Source organism: Mchenga conophoros, linkage group LG1, assembly GCF_057382185.1.
Source record: "Mchenga conophoros isolate Kocher_MC1m ecotype Shallow Benthic linkage group LG1, M_conophoros_male_GT1.1, whole genome shotgun sequence".
Taxonomy (NCBI): Eukaryota; Metazoa; Chordata; class Actinopteri; order Cichliformes; family Cichlidae; genus Mchenga; species Mchenga conophoros.
The window spans coordinates 36,167,562-36,192,086 of record NC_140526.1 but is presented as its reverse complement, the minus strand read 5'-3'; the positions used below and the strand labels follow the sequence as shown (position 1 = coordinate 36,192,086).

At 39.5% G+C, this 24,525-nt stretch overlaps 1 protein-coding gene across 1 annotated transcript in view; it reads left to right on the top strand.

The window, feature by feature from the left end:
* otog (otogelin) overlaps positions 1 to 8,593 on the top strand; it is a 60,440-nt gene extending 51,847 nt beyond the window's left edge. The window contains exons 46-52 of the mRNA XM_085245494.1: positions 45 to 120; positions 311 to 489; positions 3,396 to 3,500; positions 4,297 to 4,416; positions 4,915 to 4,960; positions 6,779 to 6,858; positions 7,247 to 8,593. Of these exons, the coding sequence (XP_085101620.1) occupies positions 45 to 120; positions 311 to 489; positions 3,396 to 3,500; positions 4,297 to 4,416; positions 4,915 to 4,960; positions 6,779 to 6,858; positions 7,247 to 7,447 (807 nt within the window). The 3' untranslated portion in view covers positions 7,448 to 8,593. The remainder of the gene's footprint in view (positions 1 to 44; positions 121 to 310; positions 490 to 3,395; positions 3,501 to 4,296; positions 4,417 to 4,914; positions 4,961 to 6,778; positions 6,859 to 7,246) is intronic.
* The last annotated feature ends 15,932 nt before the right edge of the window (positions 8,594 to 24,525 follow it).

The following is a 24,525-nucleotide window of genomic DNA, read 5'->3' as shown; positions in this document are numbered from 1 at the left end:
TTAATACAAATCTGTAACCCTGGTTCTCTGTCTGTGTTCTGCAGGGGGAGGCTGCCCAGCTGGACCGGGCCTTTCTAGCCGATCCACAGAACCAGTGTGCCTGCAAAAGATACAAGTGTGGTACGTTCTGACGAGGAATTCATTTTAAGTTTAATCTTACCAAACCTGCTCTGAACTGAGCCAGAGTGCACGTTAGGGCATGTTGTTTTTATTCTGTTTGTCTAATGTTTGGTTAGTGTTTAAAACAGATGTTTTTACCACTTGTAAGTGCAGCCTGCAACTTTGGACCCTCTGACCTCTGTGTGTTTAGTGCGTGAGGCTGTGTGTGTGTTTGGAGAGCGAGGAGTGTTGAGGCCCGGTCAGACTCTGGTTGAGCGTGGAGACGACGGTTTGTGTTACAGCCGGCAGTGCAGCCGCAGCCTTGACCCAGCAAGCGGCTTCCATGTGCTCCACACTTTCAGCGTCAACTGCTCTAACCAATGCCAACCAGTAAGACCGCGACACACCAGCACAGACCTTTTATTGAAGATCTTGATCTCACTGACTTTATGTTAAGGTTCCATCCTCATTGTTAGTCTTGTTTCTCTTTATTTTCTCATTAAAAATGTGTTAAATATGAGAAGAGCTACCAGAAAGTTTATTTTTGTGATTAATATTTTATTGAATTTTTAGAACACTACAGTCCACTGTAGATACAAATCACATCACATAAAAATAGCATCAGCATAACAGCCGACCAGTACTACAGTAATACAAAACCAAAATGAGGGGGGACAAACAAAACAAGAGATAAACAAACAAACAAAAAAACGCAAAACAAAACAAAAAACCACCCAAAAAAACAACAACAACACAGCCAGCCTTTGACTACGTGGGTCTTGCTGCATGCCACACTCTGTCATCTCTGAGAGTGCTTCGTCAGAATCCCAATGTCTGTCCCACTCTAAGTTCTAGTCTGATCCTTTTATTCTGATGATAGCGCTGTGCAGGGTGGCTGCTGTGTTTCTTCGGATTACTCCTCACCCCCCACCCACCCCTGTGGCTTGTCATGTCTTCACAATGTTGTGCTGTGGACATTTATGTGCTTTTTTGTGCAAAGGAGTTTTTTTGTTTCCTGTTCTCATGCTGTCCTACCATGGAAGCACAGCATGAGTAGGGGTCTCTTTTTTCCTCTTGTACTTTCCCCACTGTAGTGTACATTTCAATGTTTTTTCCTGATTCTACCAATCTCCGACCTGTATCCCCATGTAATGTTTGTGCTATATGTGTAAGGTCGGGGGGGGGGGGGGTCCCATTTCACTGCAGGGCAACCTGCATGTGACGAATAAAGCTTTGATTGATTGATTGATTGATTGATTGAACAGATATGGATCCCACTTCAGGTGGAAGCTCTCCAGTGTATTCAGATGCCTGTATGAGAGTTGTTCTAGTGCAGCGAGTCTCCCTAGTTGAATATGCCATACAGAGACAAGTGGGGTGGAAGGGGCCTTCCACTGGGAGATAATAAGTTTACACCCCAGCATCAATGCAGTCTGTACCCACTCAGGAGCCTTAGGCAGAGCGTGTTTAAGGAGTGATTGGTCCCCCAAAACGAATAGTCTTGGCGAAAAAGGAATATCCCATCATACAGTTGATTTGATAGGACAGCTCCAAATCATATGGGTCAATATGTGCCCACCCCAGTCTGACATCTCCAGCATTCAGGAGACTGTATGAGGTTCACCCTGTACAATCTGTGTAGTGACCAGTAAATTCGGTGTAATAATTTGAATTGGATTAGTCTAGTTCTAAGTTCCCTGGACATCTTTTTACTATTCTGCAAAATTACAGTCCATTCCTGGTCTGTAAAAACCACACCAAGGTCAGCTTCCCGAGCTAACCGTAGGGCGGTTAGCCCTTTACTCATGCCCTTAATTAGCACTGAGTAATATTTAGAGACTTCACGAAGATGTTTTTTTGATGTAGCTGAGATAGTCAATAGTTGGAGGTGGTGTGGAGACCAAAGGTTTTGAGCAATAAATGCCAGAGCTGCAAATACCTCCAAAACTGACTCTGTGGCAACTGAAACTGTGCTTTAAGGTCATTGAAGAACTTGAGAATTCTCCCCTGATTACAGGTCTCCAAGAACAAGTATCCTTCTCTTGACCCACAGAAATGGAGACTTATTAATGCAGAGTTTGGGATTGAGCCATATGGAGGCCTCAGTATGAAGGTGGGAGTTAAAATTTAACGGCAAGGCCACCTTCTTCCAGACCGTCTGCAGGAACGAAAGAATGGGGTTGGTTTGTATATCTGATGAGAGCTTGGTGGTTAAAATGTGCATCAGAGGGAGTGGTGAGCACAGGGTACTCTCAAGACTAAACCATGGGGGGGCTTGTTCTGGAGAGATAGCCCAGTGAACCATGTGTCTCAGACTGAATGCATAATGGTAAAACAGTAAATTTGGGACCCCCAGGCCACCCGACTCCATTGGTTGCTGTAGCTTTTTAAGCTTTATTCTAGGGCTTCTGTTATTCCATATGAATTGGTTGCATAACTTGTCAAATTGATGAAAATATTTTGATGGGATTTTTAGCGGGAGTGTTCTCTACCAGAAAGTTTTAATCGAACATACAATTATTGCCGAACGGGTCTTCACCAAAATTCAGCTCAGAGTCAAGATCGCATTTGGATTTTAATTCTCATTAGTCTGTGTACTATAGCGAGCCTATGACAAGGAAACATATTACTTTCTTTCTGTACTTCACACATTAAAATAACCTGTGAATAGTGATGGACTGTGATCTGGATAAGTATTTGATGGCCCACTCTAAAGTTGTGATTTTTTGGCAGTTTGTGACTTAAAAGCACATTGGTTAACACTGTTGCCCCCAGACAAGTAGGGGGAAGGTTCCTGCTTGGGTGGGGGTCTTCCTCTCTTGGTATCTTCACTCATAGGTATGTTTGGTTGTCTGCCTCACTGTATTAGCCCTATGTTGGACTGGCAACCTACACATTTCAGCTGTGTCATCTCACTTGACCAAAGTTTAACTAATAAACTGCTGCACACAAACAGAACTTGTTGCTGAAGCAGGAGAAAAAAATGATTTAAAGAAAAAAACTGTTAGCTTCATTTATGTTATGTCTGCTTTCTTGCTGGTGTGTAACGTACTAAACACAGAGCAACATTAAACTTAGCAGACTCTGCGTTGTCACAGATACCACAGCATCCCTAGTTACAGCCCTGACCTCACATAAACTTCTCCCCTGAGAGCAGAGCACGAATCTAGAAGCTTTTAATTTTGTTTGAACTGTCACAGTTAATCTTTGGATAAGTGGTTATGATCATTGACTCATTAAAGCTCACTGTCACAGTATTTTAAATGAAAAGGAAAGTAATCATGTTTGTTTTTCAGAATCAGATCTACGTGCCTCCCAAAGACCAGTCGACGTGCTGCGGAATCTGTAAGAATATTTCCTGCATCTATGAGCATGAGAATGGAACAACAGGTCTCTATAAGGTAGGAAAAGATGTTCAGCAACATTTTGCATCCAAATAAAAAACTATTTTAACATACACACTATATTGTGGCGAACTGAGGGATCTTAACAAGAAAGGACCCACGCAGAGATTGAGTCTGTTATTCCACCCCAAGCAGGAAGGGGGAGCTCTTTATTGAACAGTTCCCCGTGCTACACTGTGCTCGCACATGAACTCACTCATGGTGTAACATGTCTTTCTATCAAAACAACATCTATCAGTGAACAGGAACGGTCATATGAATTACTTAGCCATAACAAATGCAAATACACAGTTTAATCGTCTTGAATGGGAACACAACCCGAGGCATGATGGGAGATAACTAGCTGCTCCCAACATGCCACAATATTATACAAACAGTCTTTTACATTATTCTTCAGTCTTGATGTGTACTTGTGTAACACTTTGGTCTGCTGGTGGGAACTGAGTTGAAGTTAGCAAAGCTAGCTTATTAGCTAGCTAGCATATTATGTAGTTTTTTGTTTAACCTCAGCAACACAATCATGGTAAAGTTTAACACAATATTTATTATTGTATATTTTTTCTTATCTTTGAAATTGATTACTGTTAGTTTAATTAGTCGATGGTGATTTGACAGTATAGTCAAGTTGGCCTTAGTCCTAACTTTGTCCAGCTTTGATTTAAAAATGATCTCAGGCGGACTCACACAAAGTAAGAAGGCTGATCATACGTCACCAATCTCTTTCCCATTTTGTTGTAAGTCAAATTAAGTTGCTCACTGTAGTTCAGTTGCTGATGTTGTCAATGCTTTTCAGCCGGGAAGATCCTGGGTATCAAACTGCATGAAGTTTGACTGCACAGACACTGTGGCTGGGCCCACACTCATCTCCTACTCCTTCAGCTGCCCTCCCTTCAATGAAACAGAGTGTGTAAAGGTCAGCATGCAGCGCACACCCACGCACGCACGCGTGCACACACACAACACACATTCAAAGAGACATCTCTTTCTTCAAATAGATAAAAGATACTGACTGATTATAATTTGTCAATGTATCCTTTGGAAGGGAAATCTTGCAGTTTTAATCTTTTTAATTTCTTTTTAATCTTTTTTTTTTCATCAAAAACATTTTGCTGTGTGATAATGATGTAAAAAGGTGATTCTCAAACAGACAGCCAGGCTGATCCATATTAAATTTAAGTTTAAGCAGGCTCAAAGTAGTTATAACTACTGCAAGACTGCAAGATGACTTTTTTCTATAGAATAATGGTAGCTCACTTAAAAAGTTTGATTAACAAATCCACGGCATGTTCAGTAGTTACACAAAAGTTTAGCTGAAGAATATCAAAGTTCAGAATCTGTGCTGGCCAAACTGTGGAGGAAAAATACATTTTTCTGTGTTTGTGTTAACGTTGTGACTCTCGTCTGCACTCAGATCGGTGGAACTGTTGTAAGTTACATGGATGGATGCTGCAAGACGTGTGAGTATCTAATGAGAGCATCACAACAGCAGTTGTGTAGTTAGCGTAGAGCTGTAGCCTGCAGCTGACACTGAAGAGCGCCTTCATCTGCCGCTCAACATGTTTCCGACATGTTTGCCCTTCAGTTTGCTCGTTTCAGTCTAAAATCCTCAGTCACATTGTCTGAATTGGCTCACGTCTGGATCCCAGCTGCTGTTTTCCGTTACATTTGTCTTCTGTTTATTTACATTAGAAAACTGTCAGTGTGCTTTTCAGTGAACTCTGTGTCATCAGTACAAATAATGACAGACTTGCTCTAAAATGCCAAATGATTAAAGCTCTTGTCACTGAAAAGCAACTGAAGACATACAAGTGGGTTTATGGTTTATGTGCTGCAGCTTACCATCGTGTACCAATCCCACCAGGTACTGGATTCCCTCTCTTCCCTTTCCCTGTTAGCCCCCTGACTCCCACAGTTAACACAAACTGTGAAAGAGGTACCAAACAACAAGGCTTACCAGTGCCATTGTTGATATTCAACAATGTACTCCCTCTAAGAAAAAAAACAGAACACACACAGGAAACCCCAAAGTCTGACTGACACCTACTCCCCTCTGCAGAAAAGTCCTCTCATCTGTTGTCTCACTCCAAGTCCATGTGGAAAAAAACATAATTGATGTAGCTTCCTCTTTGCTTTCTACCTCACTTGGCTTTAGAAAATATGCTGTCCAATTGTCTAGTCTAATTGGTTTACATGAAAAATGACATCACACTTGAGAGGACAGACCCCCCCCCCACCCCCCCCCCACCCCCCCACCCCTTGATCCCATGTGTACATGTACACAACAAATAAACTTTTTCCCCATTTAGCACTGTTTGGGCAGTGCATTGTTGATTGCCAACAATGTACTGTTGGTAGTGGCCCAGTAGTCGGGCTTAGATATCTGCATGTGTCACTAGATAGTGAAGTGGGATGATGCTGGGAGTGCTGCGGGTCTTTTTTTCATTGAACTGCTGAAGATTTGCATGCTGCTGCACTATAGCTGCAGCCCTCCAAAGGGAGCTGTGTGGGAAACAGAATCTTCTGTGTGTGGCATTTCATCCTTTTAGTAGTATCATCTGTGCAAACAAAAAAGCAGTAATTCATTTTAGGGTGGCAGGATTAGGGGTACAAAATATTTGGTTTTACAATAAAATCTTAAAATAAACAATAAGATGAGTTCAATTGAGTTATCTATGTAAGTTTACAGAGAGTAGCTTCAAACAAACTAACACACATTTAGTCCAGATCAATGACACAACAGCTTAATAACACAGGCGACAGTCAAAGCGGTAGAGAAAGTGTCCTGAGATTTATTCTGAGAAAACTAAATGGCACTCATAACATCTTAATTTAATGCTATGTGTGTTGATGGCAGATTTCATGTTTTGTTCGTGTTTCTGTCTTTGTTGTATTTGTTTAAACATCAGTTTATTTTGTTTTTAGTCGAAGCTAATTTATGTTGAGAATAAATGTATGACAGATTTTATCCTTCCAGCAGTTTTGAATGTTTATGCTGAGTCTCATTGATCATTTCTCCCTGAGTGGAAAGTTTTCTCATTAATGCTTTTAGCTGCAAAGTTCTTATACACACACCCTCGGTTTTATTCCTTTCAGGTTATGTATGGCTAAACTACTTCTGCATGATCAACAGCTTCTGAGCTTCTCAGGGCTCTTGATCGCCTTCCTTCCTCTGTCCTCATCCTCCCAATTCCTGGTGTTTGTTCACATCCTTATTATCTTATGAGTATTTTTTAACTTCATTCCAATGAATTCCTTCTGGCTTGTTGTGTGAACAGGCAAAGAAGACGGAAAGTCATGTCAGAAGGTGACAGTGAGGATGACCATCAGGAAGAATGACTGCCGCAGCAACAGACCGGTAAACACTCATGTCTGACTTTCTGTGGTTGCAGCTTGTTATTAGCATCCTATTTTAACTTTGCATTTCTTGCAGTGTGTGTAGAGTTTTCGTTCATGCAAGTGCAGCAATGCCATTGGCTGGCTCAAAGTATTCTGGAAGCTGTGGTGGTCATGATTTCTCCAGGAGATTATTTGATGTGCACCATCTGAATAGTTAACACCAAATTTTTTGCAGCCATCAACAGGAGTTATTTCAATTTTCAGTATTTGGTGTTTATAGTTTTTGATATTGCTCATGTTTAAGCTTAACATGGCTGCCTCTCCCTCCCAAAGTTTATTTGTGCATTTATTTGATGGCCTTCTGTCTGCTCCTTCTACATGAAAGACATCTGCCCTTCCATTTTCAGGTGAACATCGTGTCGTGCGATGGAAAGTGTCCTTCCGCCAGCATCTACAACTATAACATCAATACGTACGCTCGCTTCTGCAAGTGCTGCAGAGAGACTGGTCTGCAGCGGCGCTCTGTGCAGCTTTACTGCAGCAGCAACTCAACCTGGGTCAGCTACACTATCCAGGAGCCCACTGACTGCTCATGCCAGTGGTCCTAAACATAGTGCATCCCCACACTCACATGCAAATACAAACACACATACACTGTGTGTTCAGAGCTACATGATTTAAACTCACAAGATACAGAAGAATAAATGTCAGCTGTGTTATTTTATGATTTTGGGCAAGATGGATACTGAGCTATGATTAGCAGGTTCAGCATGATTTATGGAGATTGTATAAGTGGCTATGTTGGTAGTAAATGATCACAGAAGTCGTTTTGCTGCCTCTGCTGGCAGGGAGGTGGTAACTGCAGGACAGACAAGCAGGTCTCCTTCCTTAGCCGGTAGCTGCAAAGCACACAAGCTGGAAGGAAGGAAGCACCTTCAATCTCAAAACATTTTTTTCTTTTTACTATTCATTAAATTATCAAGTTGAACTAAAAGAAATGTTATGAGCACTGACTCATATTACTATAATCATTCATCTTGTTTAAACTGTCCGTTAAAAATCCCTTTCTAATCTGCTTTCAGTTTAAGTAAAGGAGGACAGCCTTTTTCTGAACAAAAATAGGTTTGTTGCTGTGTTTAGTTGTGTTGTTTCCATTGCATGTGTTGTCAGACTGACAAAGATGTTTTCTTGATTTGCTTTTTTCTTTTGTTGCAGTGAATTGAGCTCTGCTGGCCAATAAATACTCCCTATTAAAAAGTCAATCAATGGCAGGTCTCTAAAAGCACTGATTTTAACTTATTGAAGTTTGTAAAGGATATAACCTTTTTCCTAGCCTGTGGTTGGTAGTAGCTTTAGTTAAAATTATGCTTTTTTGTGTAATTTCAGACCAAGGCATTTGTGGACCAAGGCATTTAGAAATTAAAAACCCATTCCATCGATTCATTATCCATTCATTTTCTGCTGTTTATCAGTGCCCAAGTCAAGTATTTCTAGGGCAAAAGTTTTAAATGTGAGGATTTCCATCATTAATTAGATACTCAGTCTATGCAATATGAGAATATGATAAAAAGAAAACCCCGTCACGACCTTAGAGCTCAAGGTATTTTCATCACTTTTGTTTTGTCCAGCAATCAAAAACCTAACAAGAAATCTAAGCAAACGATCCACTGAGAAAATAAAATGAGTAAATATTTGCCTTGTGACTCCTTTAAATAATGTTTCTCTCATTTGCCAGAAGATTTTTCCCTTACACTATCGTGATGATTTCCTAATTATTTCTAGACTCCCCCCCCCCCCCCCCCCCCCAATGTGTCTAAAAGTTGTGCAATAGATCACTACTGAAAGTAAGAGACCACATTTCCTCACCAAGACAAATAGTTTCCTGTATTAATTATGTGAGGATGCTGATAATTGTGTGACTTATTACATGGTGAATAAAGAAGAGTAACGAGCCTGATGCAGTTGCTAACTTGACTGGTTTGCATTACAGTTTTTAATATTTTAAATATTGAATTGTATTTTCTATGGCATTCAAACTTGGCCATCACTTGTAGTAGAAGCACATCAGAAAGGCTCTTTTTTTCTATTTACAGCATTGTTTAATGCAGCAATACTGGCAGTTCTTCCCAGGCCTGCCCAGGAGTCAGTTCTTAAAACCAAAATCACTTACGTCCTTTTAACGTAAGTGGTTATTTCACAGATACACAAATGTGCTAATGTAACGAGAAGCTGGTACCTTTAAAATTATGCTGTGCAGGGTGAAACTTTCTGCTTTTGTGTCTGTACTGCCACCTCCCCACCAGTCTAGAGAGAAGAACGTGTTCAGTGAGGGGAAAGGTCTTTTCTGAGCTTGTTCTGTCTTAGCGTGCTTGTGATGACTGGAAGTAGTGGGCGTTTAAAGAAGTGGGAATGTGGATAATCGGGAAATAAGAACATGTCCTCAGCTCAGTGCAATCCGTCACCATTATCAGATTCATATTTTACCCATAATGCTGTGCCTTCTTTTTTGTAAATAATTTAAATTACTAGCTTCATAATAATTTGCAATATGAACTGTTTAGATATTTGACTTTTAGAAAGATAACAATAAACTGTATATTCAGTGATGTGAAATATATTCAATCAACATTAGTGAGGTGTATTAACCGATCTAAATCCAGCTGTATGTGGAGCACTTTATTTATTTATTGGAGTTTGATAGGGCGCAGCTGTTCCAGTGAAATGGACAAGAACAGTAGGAAATGCTTTCGGCCCATTTGAAGAACAAGCCTACTCAACTGAATCCCAGACTTTCATTTGATTTTACTCCGATTACTTAGTGAAAGCGGTGAAAATGTTAGGAGATGTGTTTTGTGGACTAAATTTTTAACGTGTTTCCCACAGACTCACCTGGATGTTCAAGTTAAAGAGGATTTGTATCATACAAATGTACATTTGCATTTTCATTAAAGGTGTCCTTTGAAAAGAGACGTTGCTCTGATTTTTTTCTAACCAGATGCCGTGCAGAAGAGCTGATTTTATTCTTGTCCTGCCCTGTAGTGGCCAAAGGCCAACAAATGTAGCCTCATCAGGTCCAGGGTGGCTCTATTAAGAGCGATAGTGACCTGTGAATGAACGCTGTGTGCGAGACAAAATATGATCAGGGATAACAGAGGATATGGTAAATGGCCTGCTTTACTAGTCCCTAAGGAACCCAAAGCGCTTTGCACATTCAGTCATCCACACACTGGTGATGGCAAGCTACATTGTAGCTACAACGACCGAGACTGTCCGGGGCTCAAACCGGCAACCTTGTTAGAAGACGAACTGCCAACACTTGAGCCACGATCGCCCCAGGATAAAGAGACATCACCAAATGAATTGGTCCACAGTCATAACTGACCTGATTTTAGTGAGCCACACTTCTCGCGTAAGGATCTGAGAAGGGCACATAGTGATCATCTGACGAGACCTGCAGTGACGCAGCTGCTGACGACTGCCAACGTCCAGCTGGCTGGATGGCAGCTGAAAATAGTCACTGACATCACCAAACATGTAACTGATAAGCAGTGCCGAGCTGGTATCTGCAGCACTAAATAGTGCTGACTGAGTATGCTTTCTGGAAAGTATCTGAACTTAACTTGGTTTCAGGGGTAGTGTTCAGCTTGCTATTGCCAGATTTCTGGATGAAGTCCCATTCTGTTTAATTTCTCAGCAACACACCAGCCAACAGTTCATCTGTAGAGATGACAAAGAAAAGTACTTGTCTGGCCTTCAGCTTATAACAAATAAATTATAGCAAATACTGATTTAGTGATGATGTAGAGCATACTACATTATGTTGTGCACAGTAGGGGCATAAATACATAGAAGATCTGAGGGGCTGCTATCACTTTTCAACAATATCTTTATTTTTTTTACTGTGCAGTTGTGTTTCCTTTAAACTTTAAATCCTCTAGGGTTAACAGTATTAAGTGAGTCGTATCCCCCAAAAAAGAGAATCACTGTTTGTTTGCAAAGAGTTTCCTGTGGATGCAGCGCTTAGCTTATATGTGCATTACTTTAACTTAAACGTCTGTTAGCACAAGAAAGCTTGAAGTAAATGAACTAAAACAAAAAGTTTATTAACAGCTTACTCTAAATTGTTAAATTGCCAAATTCATAATTTATTGTTATTTACTGCCTTTAAATGTTGAGTTTTCCCAGCTACAAAAAGCTTGAACTCTTTTTAAAAATAGTAATTAGAGCATACAGAAAATAGTAAACACTAACACAGTAGATTACGTGTCATCCACATGGCCACAGAAATACCTATGAGTGCTCATCATATTGTTCCCAGCTCTGCACCAAGGTCCTCAGCAGAGCCCCAGTCAGTGAAAAATGCGATCAGGCGTACAGTGACTGTCAGCTTGACAAGCTCAAAGCAGCTGCAGAAACACACATAGCATTAGTGTGTGTCTGCGGCTGTGTATACTTATTTTACTTAAAGTACGGTGATCTCGTGATTTGCCTCTTGTTTCATGTGCACTAATAGAAAGTCCCTGTAATGTAAAACATTTTTGGGTGGAGACTTGGTTTTAGGTTACAGTGAGTCCCCATTGATAGAAATGTGATCTCTCTCTCCAAGTGTGCGTATGTGGGTGTGTATTCATAACTTTGTATGGACCAAAAATTGGAAGTTTACTATACTTGTGGGGACCAACAGACTAAAATCCTGGTCCCCACAACTTTGAAGGCATTTTTGAGACTCACAATGTGGTTTTAGTGTCAGGGTTATAATTAGGTTGTGGTTAGGGTAAGGGTAAAGGTTAGGCATTCATTTTTGATGGTTAGGGTTAAGGGAAACATTATCAATTAGATGTCCATATGAATACCCAACATGTGTGTGTGTGTGTGTGTGTACACAAAATCATGGTGTCCATCACTAACAGCAGCAAAAACAGGTTAGTGAGAATAACATCAGGCATGGTGTAGTACATGTACAGTTTGCATTTGAGTATTATATCATATTAACTGCAGTTTCTGATCCATTTCGCTTGCTTTGATTATCGCTGAGATTTTTCTATATTCTACTGATTAATTTGGGATATTCAGCTGATCAGACAGAAGGGTATATATAATCTTTTAAAAATTTACTAACTAAAATGTAAGCTGTATTCACTTCAGATGAAATACTTATGTTTAACAAGTGCTGATACTTCCAAAAACATGTAAAAACCCCATGTAAGACTTGGAATCGGAACACATTGAAAAACCTTTTTTTTTTGTTTTTTTTTTTGCCTGTCCCGTTTGGCTCTTTTGCCATCAGAATTATTGTCTAAAGGCGAAGAAAGATGCCCAACGGATTTACTTTACCAAATGGACCATCCCAGCCTTGTAATGGTCCATTTGATTCACCTTTTATTGTTTATTTTATTTTCACTTGCTGAATACGGGACAGACTTGACTGGGGGAAAGAAGGGGAGAAAGAAAGAGGGAAAGAAAAACAGCTGAGAAGAGGGACGGGGGAGAAGGGCAAAAAACAAAAACCAACAGAATAAGCAGAGAAAAAAAATACATATATACATATATCGATCACCTGGATCACCTGTTGAGAAAGAAAAAAGAAAACAAGCAGAAGAAAACGAGAGTAATAGAATAAACAACATCACAATGATATATGGGAATATGACAGTAAATACTAAATATTAAACATTATTGTGCAGCACATAAGATCAATAGAACACAGTGTGCTTTGAGGTAGGAGCCAAAAAGGGTGTAATCCCAGAAAGAGCTGAGGAGAGTACCAGATGAGGGGTCACTCAGCAGCCGCGGAGCAGAAGCCAGCCACATTGAAAAACTTTTTAAAATTCCTGAATTTTCTTTTAAATTGTTTTAGGCTACTCCCTCATTATGTTCTTATGTTTTCACTAACGCTCTGCTGGACCTTCCTCATGTCTCTCTGTTGTGCTGTTTTCCAGTGCACAAGCTGAATCCTGAACACGAGCACGTACTGTGCATTATAGTAATCTGATGCGCTTTATCGTATACAGTGACTAAAGCGATCTCACTGAGAATTCCTTGGAATATCACATTCCAAGGAATTCTGTATCCATGCTCCAAAGATTGTGACACATGAAGCTTCAGTTCTTGGCAACATTATTTATTCACCAAATAATATCAGGAGGGGCATATAACATGAAACAAACTTATAGCTGGCTGATTGTGTATAATGAAAGGGTGTTGATTTTCTTTTATTTATTTATTTTCTTTTAAACTGTAAATAAAAGAACAGATTTCGACTTTGACATGTTGGTTAGCCCATTCATTCCTTACTGGTTGAGGCCAAAAGCTCATAAAATACATCAGTGCTATCAACATTTAGTGCTTCTTTTAATCCCGCGCCTTTGCACGGAGAGCAGCTTTGCTCTGGTTTACATCCAGCCCAGGGGTTGCTTACCTCAAACATCCCCACGACAGAGCTGCTGATCACGAGGCCAGATATCAGCGATGTCTGGGCCCAGAGGGGGAGTGGGGGGCTGGACATTTGTCCCCTCTTCAGGAAGTGGCTGGATGGCTTTGTCACAACGGGAAAACAGATAGAGAGAGCAGGTTGAACCGCTTTGACCTTTAACCTCTGAGATAAACAAAGACAGAAGAAGAAGAGCTGATGTGTTCTCGTGACTAAAGCACATGACGAGTGGAAGAGTTACAGTTTGTGTGAATGATTTCTTCTTTTAAGTAAGATATCACTATTTTACCAATCTGTTGGTGCCTTATGTTTTATATCAGCTTATAAGTGACAATAACACTACACTGTTGACACCTGCGCACATAACATTATATCCACCACAGGGCCTGTTACTATGATATTGTCACAAATGTTTAATTGCTAATCATTTAAACTTTAAACTTTATCATTTCCATAGCATTAAATATTGCTGTGTAGTTAAAGCTACTGGCCTTCCATAGATCTACACAAAGCGTCCTTTAGTGTTAGTAATGCACGTGTTGCAGCAACAGTGCCTCATCACTCACTATGCAGTGTTAGTGCCTTAACCCAAACCACAGTCCTTTCCTAACCAGCTAGTGATAGTGAAAGTAAAACTAAGCAGTAATTAGGAAATTACTAAATAATTATCTAAAGGTTAATTATCTAAATAATATTAATGGGTTTATTTACAATCCAACTATGAACCTGTTAGTAAGCACAATTCATTATTGTTTCATTGCTCCTGAACAGTGACATAGTTCGGTAAAACAACAATTAACTAAAGTTTAACTATAACTTTACTATTTATTACCAAAGATGAAATACCTGCACAGACAATCTGAGTTGTCTTGGTATTAAAAGTCAGCCTCAACTAGCTAAAATCTTCCTAACAACCGGTTAAACATGCACATTTCTCTCATTTCCTCTTAATAGTGGTGAATCATAACTCAGTGTGTTTCACAATACCACGCAGACTTTCTGGAAAAATTATGTGCTTAAAAAAACTTGTTTAAAAACTTTTTTGTGCATTAAATGTTTAAAAACATCATTCTTTTTCCTCACAGATTAAGTGAGCAGTGAGAAGTTGAACGTGAGTAAGTGGAGCTGGAGATCAGATGAGATGCAGCAGCTGCTGCTGCACGTTAACTTGCAGCCAGTGTCACTCACTGTCCCTGCAATGGTCAATTACTGTATGCACCCCACTCAGAATACTTATAGCAATTATGACACAACATCTACAGCATTTACGGTGCCTGTGGGAGGGCCTATGTTTACACGAAGAATAACGCACTGATATGGTATTTATGAGCAAGTAGAACATTTCTGAGAACTGATTTTACAAGACTGTGACACACCAGACTCTATTTTATATAGTGATGTGCTCACAAGGGCACACAGACAAGTCCGTCCCCTGAGTATAACTGTTTTGCAATAGTGCAAAAGAAATATGCTCATGACATTATTGGTTATGATTTTAAACTGACTTTGTATCCTGCTAAACGTATTTCTAGGATTCTCCTAACACCACCATGAGGCTGTCTTAAGGATGCCTTCAGGTGAAGACATCCTTTCTGGAAAAAATTGAATTGAGCTGAATTTACAGGGTTTTTTTTATTGGTTTGGCGCAGTTTTCACAAGCAATTGGTACATTTTCAAAACTCTTAGTACTTATATCACAACAGATCATCAAAAGTGCACCTTTTTCAAACATTTCAGCATATTTTCAATTGTGTTAGTACAATACACATAATGACAAAATATCATTTTCACTACACATAATAAGTGTTTCATCTAAATAAATGTTTCGTTCACAGTTACTGCCTTTCATAATGTTATCACTATAAAATTTTTGATTTGCATCTCTTATTATTCAGTTTAATACATTTTTCTGTCATTTAATTCAACCGATCTTAATGTTTAATCAATGAATCATTCATTATGTCCATGGATTTTCAACTTGACTGATTGTTGTCTGGTCATTTGTAAGTTCCTTTTGAGAGGAACAATGTCCAGGTGAAACAACTGCGTTCAGAATATATTCAGGTACAACACTAAACTGGCATGCAATTACTGTAACAGAGGTTGATGGAGCTGGACGCTGCTGTGAATCATCACAAGTATATTTTTGTTGATGAGGCCGGTTTCAATCTGGCAAAAACTAGACACAGAGGACGTAACCTTATTGGGTTACCATCCACGTCCCTGGACAACGTGGGGGGAACATCTCAATGTGTGCAGCTATATCTGAAGATGGTGTGGTAGGCTGTAGACCAGTTCTAGGGTCATACAACACTGAACACCTGATAGTTTTTTTTAAATGAACTGGAGCAGGCCTGTCAGGGAGAAGACATCGTCTATGTTGTTGTGTGGGACAATGTCAGCTTCCACCATGCACAGCTGGTTCAGGAATGGTTTCAAACACATCCTTGCTTCATGACCTTCCATGATCTTCCACCATATTCCCCTTTCCTCAACCCAATTGAGGAATTCTTTTCTACATGGAGGTGGAAGGTGTATGATCACCATCCCCATGAGCATGTCTCCCTTCTTCAAGCCATGTGTGAAGCTTGTGATATATATATATATATATATATATATATATATATATATATATATATATATATATATATATATATATATATATTTTCTTTTCCAAATATGTCCTAGTCTGTTAATCGTTGATGCTCTCTTTTTGATTTATTTTTGCAACTTCCAGAAACGATAACCAGAACTCGCATTGATATCTCCTTTGACTGCTGAAGGTTCTGGGACCATAGAAATGAGCATTTCCAATTGTAAATGCCTCACTCCAGTCAGTTAAATAGAAATAAGACCAAATAAAAAAATGAAGGTTAGAGCAGGATAAAAAGCCTGCTGTCATAAAGTCGAGATTCTGTACAAATGTTTGATTGAGTTTTGTGCAAATTAATGTATATTTCCATCCAGTATCGTCCAACTCTGTTTGCATCAGAGAACAGGAAAAGGGTGCAATGTGATGTCTGCCCATCCATTTTCTGCTGCTTGGTTCACACAGGTCCTGATGCCTTTATCAGCTGTCACAGGGCAGGAAGCAGGGTACACCCAGGACAGGTCTGTCACAGGACTAACACAGATAGACAGAAAACCATCCACACTCCCATTTATACTATAATCTGGTAAAAGCAAGTCTTTTATTCACTATGTTCACTTAGCCATTTGTCACATTTTGCTTTATTGGCAAAAAGTGTGTTAAAGTGTGTTTGTGCAAGTGCATAAAGTGAAAGTGTGATAGCTCTTCAGCTTTGCCTGCCATATGCTTGACAGCTTGACATGACTCAATTTCCCCTAACTATGCTGATATACGGATGATTTCAGAGGCTGTTTGGTGACAACTTCTTTCTTTGAAGGTCTACGTGACCTTCAGGGATCTGAAGCTGTTGCGTCTCCCCTCCACTGAAAAGAAAGACAGAAGGAGGGAAACCTCTCAGAAGCCAGGCGACAATCACTTTGCTGTTACTGTTAACAGGAGTTGTAAAACTGCTATGTGTATCTGTGGGTTTCCCTCGGGCTCCATCTGGAATCCACATCCGGGTTTGGCAGGCCGTTGTGCGTGTCCCAACTTGTCCCATCAGATTGAGGTCTCATGGTTTCCTCGTTTGAGCTTTGATGGCAATGCTGACGACAACTGAAGATTTACCATTTGTTTGTTTTTCATTTGGAAGAAAAAACAACAGCCACAACAAACAAAACTGTTAGGACGGTGTGCTGATTTAAGCAGTGTTTTTCTTTTCTTTTCTTTTTTTTATTTTCATGGCTACTAGACTAAGCAAGTACATGCACTGCTGACAACGTCACACTTTACACGAATAAAGAAAATATAGTTTAGTTTTCCTAGTTTTGTTTTGTAGTTTTATAAGTATGCATATAGTCATCACATTTTGTAACACAAAATAAATTAAAAAACTGGAAATCAACTCCAACAGCAGTATGTCACTGAACACAACTTATATTATATAGTAAAAACTGATGGGGCATGAGCTCCCAGTGTGATAACAAGGGTACGTATAAGGTGAGACATCCAGTATAACAGCCAGCAGATGAACATAAAGAGCATGGAAAATCCAGATTGAAGATGGAAAAACATGGAAAAACAATTATTCCATGGAAGCTAATCAGATAGTACTGATGAAATAGCACTTACTTAATTGATTAAATATTAACTGGTTAATTATTAATTATTTTACAGAAAATAAACAATTAAGGCAAACGGATTTTTACACATACATTTTATGGGGTAACTGTTTCTTAAACGTGCTAGTTTCCCATTTTTAAACTTACTTTGAAGTAAGTTGTGAGCCAGATAGCAAAAGGCTAAGAATACATTTAGTTATGCTCCACAATTTTTTTTTAATTAAAAAAAAATATATATATAATTTAGTGAAAGAAACTTAACAAAAATTGGGTTTATGATTTAGGATGTAAGACTCTTTAAGGTTAATATTCTGGTTGAATTTGTGCAAATTTAACAAAATGCAAATGATCAAATTATTGAAAAAAACTTAAGGAGAGAGCATTACAACAGTTACAAATTATAATGTTTATTGGAGGAAATATGTTTGTAAATGTTACATGAAAAAAAGAACATCACATTTTCCCCCTAACATTTTGAAATCTTCATAACAAAGAAGATTCAAGACTCAATTTCCACTTAAGCATCACAATCTAAAGCTAAAATCCACATTTTTGTTCAGCATGATTTTTTTAATGCCAATAAAGAAGGTCTACATTTTGATACCAGGCTCTTCTGCATCAAAATACTTAACACCGTGGAGTTAGTAGTGGTGGTGTAGTTAGTTAATTATATTTCATGTAATGTTACATGTTCACATCAGCATGCCTCCCACACATCCAGTGTTAGAAGAAGCTGATGGCGTAAGACTGGACAAAGTAATGAGGAGTATTTTTCCCAGGCATCAAACTCATACATGCGTGATGGGGATTTTGAGAAATTTGGGAGGAGTTCTGCAAGAAAGCATTCAGCACAGAAACACAGAAACACCAAAATATCAGATGAGTATCACATAGTCAAAGATGAGTCACTTTGTTTCTATCTGACTTGTTCAAAGGGCTTGTTCAATAAAAATTTCTATTATCTGATGATACAAACAGAAATTCCATGCAAAGTGAGTGGATTGCCTTAACTGTTTGTATACTTGCATGTATTTGTGCACAAATAGCCAGTCTAAGTATGAGTCTGTATAATGAGTATAATGAGTGTGTGAGAAGTTAACTAGCAATGTAAATTTTTGTTTGTTTATTTTTTAGTCCATGGCTTTAAATGTTCACACAGCTGCCAAATATTCAGCCTCTCCCATCTTCAAAGCTCGGTACTAACTAGTTTCTACTTGGCTCTGACCAGGCATCTGTTTGGCGGCTTGCTTAGATGTTAAATCTTTCAGGCACAGTCCCAGCTGCATAGCGTCAGATCAGCCTTACTCATAAGCTTTAATATCAGACTATAAGGCAGAATTGTAGCAGCAGCAGTTTGTATCTATCTATCTATCTATCTATCTATCTATCTATCTATCTATCTATCTATCTATCTATCTATCTATCTATCTATCTATCTATCTATCTATCTATCTATCTATCTATCTATCTATCTATCTATCTATCTATCTATCTATCTATCTATCTATCTATCTATCTATATGCACTTTTTCTCCATCTGCAGTGGAACTCAGTAAATCAGTTTTCATGTTAGCGATTTGCTCACACCATTTCTAGTGTAAATAAGTCCAGTACATTTAGTACAAAGCTACCTTATAACAGAAAGATATAAATCAGAAAAGTTGCCAACACTCTGCTGACTCAGTACCTGCAGAGTTCCAAACCTCCTCAGGCATTACAGTTTTTCTCCATTGGTTTGGCTCATTTCTTAAAACCGAAATTACATTCTCAAAATAACATGGACAAACCTCCAAACCTCTTGGCAAATGTTCACAACAGAATGGCATTTCTCATTCATTTTATCAAATGGCAAATGCCTAAGTACATGTCTCAATTGTCTCAGTACATATTTGCAAATGATTAAGTACAAGTAGCCTACAGTTATACAGTTAGCCCACATTTAGCACATTTTCCAAATGAATAGATCTTGTAGATCTAAACTATTTAGTTGATTCTCAGTCTAATGATCATTCCCTCCTAAACATGTCAGCATGATTTCATTGTATAAGTACTCGCATGCACAACTGTCTGTTCAATTGTCAAAATTGGTCAAGAACATAATACCATGAATATTTGATAAATTGATGACAGTCATTGACAGTCAGGTGAAACTAGACTAACGAAGGGGGAGTGTCACACACAGGTGTTTTCCATGATTGTGTGCTGCCAAACACAGATATATAGAGCTTGACCAGAGCCAGTCCGATCTCTGAACATGGATAGACAAGGCCAAGCAAACTGACAAGGGGAAGTTCTTCCTCAAGGAAGAGGAGGAGGCCTGAGAATGCGTGGTGGAGGAATAGGGGGAAGAGGCCGAGGAGCGCGAAGACACTGCGCTGTCCCGAATGAAATTTGGGCCACAATTATAGACCATGTCATAAACCATGGCCTCACAATGGCAGAGGCAGGTCGTCGAGTGCAGCCTAATGTGCCTCGCTCTACAGTCTCCTTCATCATCCAAACCTACAAAGATTTGTAACATGGTGATGGCAAATGATGCCATCACATTGAGGCATATCTGTGATGCCATCCTTCAGGACAATCATATATTCCAGAATATAAACACAATAAGCATCTCCACAATAGACCGGGTTTTGAAGAAGCATCAGATGACAATGAAACCAATCTACAGGGTACCATTTGAGAGGAAATCTGACAGAGTGAAAGGACCTGCGCTACCAGTATGTAAATGTAAGTCAGTTACTGGTTGTCTCTCATTGTAACCTTACCTGTAATCACAGTAAGCAGTAGTTCACTTATTTGGTTTCAATACCTCCTTTACCTGATTTCAGAATCATCTGACTTCAACAATTTCAACAGAAAACTGCAGTTTACTGTATGATACAATTCTCATTACAATCCTTATTTTGTTGTCCCCCAATCAAATCTATCTAATACTGTAGGTTTTACTGTAACATCTCAGTAAGTCATCAGTATTTCCCACTCCCCTTTCTATCAAATACCCCTGCAGTACTTCCTCATAGGCCTATCACTAGTTTAGAACCACTGGAGTAGTAGCCTGTAGTATATTGAACCTGTGGGGGAGAACATGTAATTGTCTAACTGTAGTATACGACTCTTCTGTATGACTGATTTTATGTTCTTTACTCTATTTTAGAGAATAATGTCATTGGAAGGACATGAGACCCCTTACATCCTGGTGTTCGTGGATGAAGCAGGCTTCAACCTGGCCAAAGGCCGAAGACGTGGCCGTAATATTATTGGCCACCGGGCCACAGTGGATGTCCCAGGTCAACGAGGGGGCAATATAACTATATGTGCTGCCATTTCTGAGAATGGTGTGGCCACTTACATCCCCAGTCTTGGCCCATACAACACACACAAGCTCCTCATCTTCTTGGATCGCCTTTATACCGATTTTATCCCTAAAAATGAGAGGGGACTCATAGGGCCTCACCTACCCATTTATGTAATTGTGTGGGACAATGTCAGTTTCCACCATAGCCCACTCATTAGGGGCTGGTTTGCAACGCATCCCATGATGGTCATGGGGTTCCTACCACCTTACTCTTCTTTCCTCAATCCGATAGAGGAGTTTTTCTCTGCTTGGAGGTGGAGAGTGTATGAGCATCATGCTCAGGATCAGCCGTCCCTGCTCCATGCTATGGACACAGCGTGTGACGACATTACAGGAGATCAATGCAGGGGATGGTTGCGGCATGCACGCCGTTTCTTCCCTCGTTGCATTGCAAGAGAAAGTATCCGCTGTGATGTGGAAGAGAATCTGTGGCCAGACGGACAACAGCGTGTAAATAATCAGGAGCGTGAAGACAGTGGACCAAGAGCAGGAGAATGAGTACAGTGACCACTGAATAAGTCCTTGTATTTTGATTTTGTTTTTATACAATTTACTACTGTAATGTACATTTTCTTTTTACATATGTATGAAACTTTCTTTGCGTGTGAATAAAAAATGGTTATCATTTCCTTGGTAGTGAGAGTGCAATCTGTGATGTCAAACCTTGGAGGCTACTCTTTTCTGTTGTATATTGTTGGTCCTCTGCCATAGTGACAAAACATCTAAACATTTTGTATGGCAGTACACAATGCCAAAGGGACGATGCATTTTGGGGGCACTGACTATTCAGATTAGAAAGAAATGTAGTTTTGACACATGAGTGAACTGTTTTAAATGGTAAATGGCCTGTATTTATATAGCGCTTTACTAGTCCCTAAGGACCCCAAAGCGCTTTACATATCCAGTCATCCACCCATTCACACACACATTCACACACTGGTGATGGCAAGCTACATTGTAGTCACAGCCACCCTGGGGCGCACTGACAGAGGCGAGGCTGCCGGACACTGGCACCACCGGGCCCTCTGACCACCACCAGTAGGCAACGGGTGAAGTGTCTTGCCCAAGGACACAACGACCGAGACTGTCGGAGGGTTGCAAGGTCGGAAGGTTGCAGGGGCTCAAACCTGCAACCTTCCGATTACAAGGCGAACTCCCAACTCTTGAGCCACGATCGCTCAAGAGTTGATTTTAGGTGAGATATGAGCTTTTGCAGGTGGACCATGTTGTTGTGATCAACCATCCAGGTTTATTTTGACAAAAGCACCAAGAATGATGAGAATGTCCGATCTGTGTCGAGAAATGAGCCAAAACTATTGAGAAGGATCTTTGCCATTTTGGAGACACTGACTGTTTAAATGAGAAAGGGATTTAGATTGAAGCCTGAGTGAACAGTTTTGGAAGAGATATGGGCTTTTGCAGGTGACCTTTAGTGTTGTGCTAAACTGTAAGAGTGTTTTGCCAAATGATCTTAGAGTTTTGAGAGAGTTTCAAGAAATGAGCCAAACCAATGGAGAAAAACTCACAAAACTGTGCACCAAAACTGTGCACATGATTTTGTGAATATTCAGCTTCTGTGTGCCCCTCCTTATTTTCTTAAATACTTACCTAGGTGTATTCTGAGACCAGACAGACATGACAGCTCACAAGTCCATTACTGGGCCAATAAATAGAGACAGACAATTCCCATTAACATTCATGTCTACGGCCAATGTCACCCGTTAACTTAGAACCTCTCACGTTCTGTGTAAAAACAAAAAACAAAACTCCATTTGTACTCAGTGCAAGCGCTCTCATATATTTACATAATTCCTCCTTCCTATTATATAGTTTTTGCCAGTTGCAATGACATGAACATTGTCACTTTCAAGAGTGACATTTAATTGCACTGCCATAAGGTTATGCTTGAACTGGGGGGACATGAGAGCAAGAGGGGATATTCCAAAATGATACCAGTGCTCACCTCAGCTAGAAGGGCACATGTCTTCGATTTCATGAGCTGCTAAAATTAACGCTCTCCCACTAAGCAAACTAATGCAAGGAGTCTGTGAAGTGAGGTCTTCTGTACCACCCCATTATGTTGTACTGGTTCCCTGAAGGCAAGAAAAATGGTATGATTAGGTCTACTTTTAAAAATAATCACTAATTAAAATGTCCTTATTGTTTTTGCAGTTAAGCCTTTAATAAAATCTCTCAGTCTGTTTCATACTTCATACCTTCAGACTTTCTCGTGGTGATAGTGACCAAATGTATGCTGTTGTGGCCAGAAGTTTACATACAGTCATCATGAGCATTTATTTAAAGGATTATACCTCTGTGAATGAGAGCAATCCCAAAAAATGTTCAAACTTGTGCATCCAATTGATCTTTGTAGAGTCATTAAAGTAAAATCATTCCATCCCAGAAAAGAATTAATTAACCCAATTAAAATAAATTATTAAACCCCCAAATTACCATGATATCCGTGCCCATGATGAGTGTATTTAAATCTCTGACCTCAACTGGATGTATCTGTAGTCATATATAGAAATTTCTAGGCCCTACAAGGCTCCATGCAATTCATATGAGTCTAGAAGAATAATGGGATTTCAACAGTGTACACTGAAACCTTTAAAAAGAACATAGTTCACCTGTTTGGCCAAACTGACACCCCCCCCCCCCCCCCCCCCCCACACACACACACACAGAGGGAGCCATTTCTTTCTTAGATCTGAGCCCTGACGGCTGTGTGACACGTTGACCTGCTCAGCAGGACTGTCAGGACACCGCAGTAAATCACTGTGCTTGTCTAGTGTAACTTCATTACGACTCTATTCTATGTATTCTATTGTGCTTGTTTATTGCAGAAAATCTTTTTCAATAACCTACACAAGAAATGTCTTGTGTAGGTTATTGTTTTTAACATTAAGCTGAATGTTATAGTACTGTTTCTGAAAGGAATTCTCTCTGATTTACTGTGGCATGGATCTTCACCTTTGAACAAACATGTTTAAGAATGAAAAAGAACATATTATCACATCTTTACGTGGGTGTGATTGGAAAATCATTGGGATCTTAAAGCGGAAATAGGGTCGGTGTCAAGCTTTCATAAATTGTCAGATAACTGTAGAAGTTGCAAATTAATAATAATTAAGCTTTCATTTGGATAATTTTTTTAACCCTATAATGCCCTTTGTATCATATTTGATACATGAGTTTCTGAGACCTCTATCTCATCAACATGATCAAAACTTGCCATAATTTCAAAATGTTATGGACAAAACTCTTTTTTTTTTCTAAAATTAACATTGTTTTTAACAAAAAGTTGCCAAAAACACCCAATGTATCATTTGTGATACAACAAATATACAATAAAAATGTATCATACACAGCATGATATGGTATCAGAAACAAACTAAGGTTCTTAGGTGAGGTGTAATGATGCTATTGAATGGCCATTCACACATGTGTTTGATCACTTAACTAGGACCATGACATGTATTCAGAACAGACTGAATGATTTGTAAAGATGGACACGATTGCTTTTTTATTGCTTCCTTATTGTTGCTGAGTTTCACCTCAGTGACCTCACATTACTCATTCATTCACACACACTCTCAAACAGACACACCCCTCACACCATTGGTCCCTTACGCAACATGCCCCGCCTCCACACTGCCTCCTTTATAAAAACAAACTAAGCTAAGGGAGGTGAAGTTCCACAGACT